Source organism: Pteropus alecto, unplaced genomic scaffold (genome assembly GCF_000325575.1).
Source record: "Pteropus alecto unplaced genomic scaffold, ASM32557v1 scaffold239, whole genome shotgun sequence".
NCBI lineage: Eukaryota > Metazoa > Chordata > Mammalia > Chiroptera > Pteropodidae > Pteropus > Pteropus alecto.
The window spans coordinates 148,883-152,620 of record NW_006494613.1 but is presented as its reverse complement, the minus strand read 5'-3'; the positions used below and the strand labels follow the sequence as shown (position 1 = coordinate 152,620).

General features: G+C 36.8%; 1 protein-coding gene across 1 annotated transcript in view; it reads left to right on the top strand.

The window, feature by feature from the left end:
* Positions 1 to 3,738, top strand: part of LOC102884724 (ceruloplasmin) — a 46,689-nt gene that overhangs the window by 38,115 nt on the left and 4,836 nt on the right. Inside the window, exons 12-13 of the mRNA XM_025042497.1 lie at positions 829 to 1,036; positions 2,371 to 2,614. Of these exons, the coding sequence (XP_024898265.1) occupies positions 829 to 1,036; positions 2,371 to 2,614 (452 nt within the window). The remainder of the gene's footprint in view (positions 1 to 828; positions 1,037 to 2,370; positions 2,615 to 3,738) is intronic.

The window sequence follows — 3,738 nt, the reverse complement described above, 5'->3', positions numbered from 1 at the left end:
TTTTAAAGATAGCTAGCAAAACAGACCAGGAAGGAAATGATTCCCATAGTGGTCTGCAACTAAACTTTTCATCATTTCTCTGTAGCCTAGATGCAGTGTGGGCTTGTCAGTTGTTTGCAACTGAATATCTTATACTAGAACTATAGCCATGCAAATTCAGAGAAACCTACAGGCCTAGTTTGAATTGAATAAAACAAACTAAAACAAAAAAGAAAGAATTTTAATCAAAATGTGAAAGTATGCTAATGTACTTCAGGCTTTATTTGGTTCGTCATGTGCCACTAAAATGTAAGACAGGTCCAGCGTCATCTTTTCCTTCATTCATTAGACAAGTGTAAATAGAACAGTAAACAAAAGAGTTATAAAGTGTCTGCTCTCATGGAGCTCAAATTCTAATGGAGGGAGACAGCCAACAAGCAAGCATCAAATGGTTATAAGTACTATGAAGAAAAATAGGGCAGGAGAAAGGGCTGGTGGCTGATGGGGGGAGTTGGGTAAAGATTCTCTAAGGAGGTGACAATTAAGGAGAGGCTTAAATGAAATGAGGGCAAGAGCCATGTGGATATATTGGAAAGAAGTGTTCTAGACAGAGAAAACAACAAATGCAAAGGCCTTGAGGCAGGCATTTCCTTGACCTGTTCTAAGAACACCAAAGAGGCCTCTGTGGCTGGAACGGACTGAGAGGTAGGCCATGTGATCAGAGGTGTGGGAGGCCAGATCATCTAACCCAGGCCACAGTAAGGACTTTGGTATTGCTTCTGAGTGAGGTGAGGAGCCACAGAAGGCACTAAGCAAAGGAGTGACATGCTTTCTTGTTTACCTTTCCAGGGACTTTTGATGTTGAGTGCCTCACAACTGATCACTACACAGGTGGCATGAAGCAAAATTACACTGTGAACCAATGCAGGCAGTTGTCCAAGAATCCAAACTTATACCTAGGCGAGAGGACCTATTACATCGCAGCAGTAGAGGTGGAATGGGATTATTCTCCAAGTAGGGAATGGGAAAAGGAGCTGCATCATTTACAAGAGCAAAAGTAATTCTCCAGATTTTGATTTCTATTTTTTTTTTTTTAGTTTCTCTTTCAGAGAAATAAGAATTATGCTAAATTGCAGTAAAACAGTTATATTAAACAATAACAACAAAATGTTTCCTAGGAATCCTTTCATTAATTTCAGCTTCTTTCAATTTTTCACAAGAAAATTTCCATTTATCTCATTTGATTCTTTGTAGTCACTCACCTTACTTTTATTTCTATTGGACTGTCTTCTCACATTCATGTGCCCTTCTCTTGTCACTGATTTTCAAACTTAAACCAAAATCGATGCCTAAATTCAGAGCTAAATTATTATTTCCTTTACCAATAATTTGCTGTTTATCTTATCTTTCCTCTAAAGATTTCATTATTAATCTAGTAATCAGTTATTTCACACTTTTAAAACTATTATGCATGGAAGAATATTTTAAATTCTTGAGGGTAGTGTAGCAGATATGGTATCTGCCCTTTAAGAACTTACAGGAAAATATGGGCCAATATCACCAATAACAAATACATTATGAAAATATAAAAATAAGTTCAGTGTGAGTTAAAGATGGTGATTGGAGCTTCATAAATATTTCATTTTGAGCAACATCACTTCCACTTCTAGTCAGCCCTTTTGTACTTTTCCAAGCACTTTCTCTCTATCATCTCACATGTTATGCACTAACTTTGTGGATATGATTTGAGAGACTGGGATGGGCATGAGTTCACATCTGGAGTACGCAACATGACTGGCAACCTGTAGCTAAGTAATTGTTAGTTGGTTAGTTTGACTGATGGTGAGTATGATTTGCAGTTGTAATAGAGTAAAAGGTAATTTCGGTGATTGGAGCAAAACAGTCTAAAGGCTATAGGAGCCATTAGGAGTCAATAAAAAATTTAGGTAAAAGGAACATTTAGAAAAACATGGCCATTTCAGTTCCTGTAAACCAGAAATACTGCAGTAATGAGAGAACATTTCATTGGTGAAATCTGAACCAATAAAATTTTAGTTATAAAGAAACCTTAGATGATCTCATCTAATACCTTGTTTTAGAGACGAAGAAACTGAGTCTCTAATAGGCAATGACTAGCTGGAGTTCATTTTAGCTAGTGTCAGAGTCAGGGCCGGGACTCAGATGGCTCCACTTCTAGCTAGATGAACTTTCTACCACACCTGTCTGTTTTTAAAGGCTTATTCTTTCTTTCTGGAATGGAAGACTGATATTAACAACTAGTATAATTACTTAAATAAAAACTATGTTTATTCGATATTGAAAATTTAAAGTCAACTTCCACTCATTAAGACAAATACTAATATTAGTTGTACATGTATGTTTTTTTTTAAGTGTTTCAAATGTGTTTTTCGATAAGGAAGAATTTTTCATAGGCTCAAAGTACAAGAAAGTTGTGTATCTGCAATACACTGATAGCATGTTCCAAGTTCCAGTGGAGAGAAAAGCTGAAGAAGAACATCTGGGAATTCTAGGTACTCTAACAACTCCAATTCATCAGATGTGGGTTAGTGATACACTGCCACGTGCAGTGACAGTCCATGTTTATGAGTTTAATTTTCTTGGTTCATATATCAAAGTTATTCAGTTCAAAATAAAAAAGAGGAGAATTCTTCTAGTTGCTAGATGATATGCTGCCTGAGTAATGAGTCATTTAATAAAGCCAATTAGATCTTCAAAAAATAAAAATAATAGTTACTCAATAAAAACCAGAAACCTATATTTACTAAAGAATAGGGCATAATAAAATATTACTTGTTTCTGTTAGAAACAATGTATTATTCTATAAACCAATGAAATTGGAAATGTTTGGTGTTTTATCAAACTGATACCTGTACTTTTGGTGAAATTCCAGAAATTCTTAACCAAAATTTCCCTGTTATTCCACCCTTCCAAAATAAATCATAGATATTTACTTTTAAAATTAAGATGTAAATGATTAACTCCAAGAAAAAGAGTACTTACAAGGAAATAAGGAAAGAAAAAAGTGTTACCTTGCACAAAGCTGGAGGAAAGTTGCCTATAATTTTTCAGGAATCATTTTAAGACAGAATGTCTAAGAATATGAGCAACACTGGCCTGGAGAATTTTCTTAAAAATCGTCAAGTGCAGGGGACACCAGTCCCAAGGCCACTGTTTCCAATAGTAGAGTTCCCTGCGGCTTGGTTATCCTCACCCCAAGGAGTAAGACACCCAAGGCAGCAGGCATTGCTACTGGGTCACAGTAATTCTCCCAAACAGGAGACAAGCTAAGGTTGGCTGGAGGGTGGAAACAAGAAGGTAATAGCCCCACCCACTCTTTCAAATGCAGGATTGCCATTTCTTCACACGCCTGAAGGCCTGGAAGTCCAAATGTTGAGCAATGAGAGAGCAAGTGCTACATCTTGACTCCAGGCCAGAGATGGAGTACAGCTAACTCACCATGATTAGACCATTATACTGCAGGGGACTTTCAGGCTAAAACCTCCATAGGGCTCTAGATAAGAGATGTACCATCTGTAAAAGCAGCCATTACTAGTGTTTTTATTCTGAATCCTCTGGGAACAGGTATAAATTTAAGAGTATAACAGCATGAAGCCACAGGAGTAGAGAGAAAACCTCCCCCAGACTCCTCCTGCCCTTAATACTAAAAACATTACCTGATCTTTGTTTTCATTACTGAGTTAGAACTTCCAATCTGACACAATATAAGCCACTCTTCCT